Here is a 1,386-nt window from a genome sequence, read left to right as displayed (position 1 = left end):
CCTGTGCCATTCCACATTATTACAAATAACTTAATTTCTGGACATTTATGGTTTGATTTCTTTATATGTATGGATCACTTGGGTTGTTATTGACAACTGGTGAAAATTTCATGTCATTAGCACCTCTAGTAATATATTTACTGAGACAAATGTTGACGTGTCCAATGCTTATTTTACCCACTGTATTTAATTGGGCAGGATTTTTTGGCAGGCTTAACTATACAGTAGAAAGCAAGTACAAAAAAGTGTCCTGTACTCATTTATTGTCTTGTACTTCTGCCCCCTCATACAGTGACTACTGAAATTCAGTGACCCCCCCCCCCCCCGCCCCACACAACCCAGAAAGAAATTAAAAATTTGGAAGGATGGCTCTTTGTTCTGCAAAACTGTCAGAATTTTTATTTTTTTTAGCTGCTCCCATCTTCAGGGGTTGCTACAGTGAGCAAACATACGTAAAATATTTGGCAACTGATGCCCCTCCTGACACAACCTGGGCTCAAACCCGAAGCCTCAGGATTCCAAGTTACACACCAGTAAAACATCAAATTACTGAATACATTCACAATAGATTAGGCCCCATATGGCTGATCAGATTTTTTTCTGTTTCACAGTCAATCAATCACATCATTAAAGTAAAACTATTTGATAATTTGACCCTTTGCATGTATTTTTTTCTTTTTTTCCCTTTCCCCCAATTAAAATAAAGATAAGATGCCAACAAATTGCTTTGACAATTTTGAATTAATGCACAGTGAGATAATGGTAGGTTTACACTAGAGGATGCTTCCCCCTGCTTTTTTTAATTAGAAATTGGTGGAAACATTATAAACATTTAATATCTTACCTGTTGTAGATAAGTATTTAATAACTTCAGTTTTGGAAATAGGAAGTTAAGTCTTGGTGGTTCATGTAAACACTATTGTATAGCCTTACACACCACTGTCAATTTTATAATTATTCTAGCAGAAACATGATAGCTTGTTGGACATCTCCCAGCTACACTGAAAGTGCTACAACTAATTGTCCAAAGATGAGATGTTATAAACACTATGGCTCAAAATGTTATTGTAACTATTGTTTTATGTGACAAAAAATAATAAATTACACATCACTGCTATGAGAGAAGCACTGCTGAGTCATCTTCAAAGCAATAAAACACTGAGAAAAATGTTATGTTTCTACGTCATTGCTTAAATCTGTGCGTTACGTCTAGTATTCTCAATTTTCCGATTTGTCTTTCACAGGTAAACATGCTGATTGGAATTGTGGTGTTCAACAAGCTCATGTCTCGAGATGGCATCTCGGACAAGTCAAAAAAGCAGCGAGCAGGGTGAGTTCATTTTTAGACACACACACACACACACACACACACACACACACACACAC

The 1,386-nt window shown here is 36.4% G+C and overlaps 1 protein-coding gene across 1 annotated transcript in view; it reads left to right on the top strand.

Moving 5' to 3' along the window:
• The window catches only part of adgrb2 (adhesion G protein-coupled receptor B2), a gene marked incomplete at its 5' end in the record, with an annotated part of 154,419 nt that overhangs the window by 89,244 nt on the left and 63,789 nt on the right, over positions 1-1,386 (top strand). The window contains 1 exon segment of the mRNA XM_014019734.1: positions 1,245-1,330. Within this exon segment, the coding sequence (XP_013875188.1) occupies positions 1,245-1,330 (86 nt within the window).

Source organism: Austrofundulus limnaeus, unplaced genomic scaffold, assembly GCF_001266775.1.
Source record: "Austrofundulus limnaeus strain Quisiro unplaced genomic scaffold, Austrofundulus_limnaeus-1.0 Scaffold228, whole genome shotgun sequence".
Classification (NCBI taxonomy): domain Eukaryota; kingdom Metazoa; phylum Chordata; class Actinopteri; order Cyprinodontiformes; family Rivulidae; genus Austrofundulus; species Austrofundulus limnaeus.
Note: the sequence above shows the minus strand (reverse complement) of the source record. Positions and strands in the feature narration are given on the sequence as shown.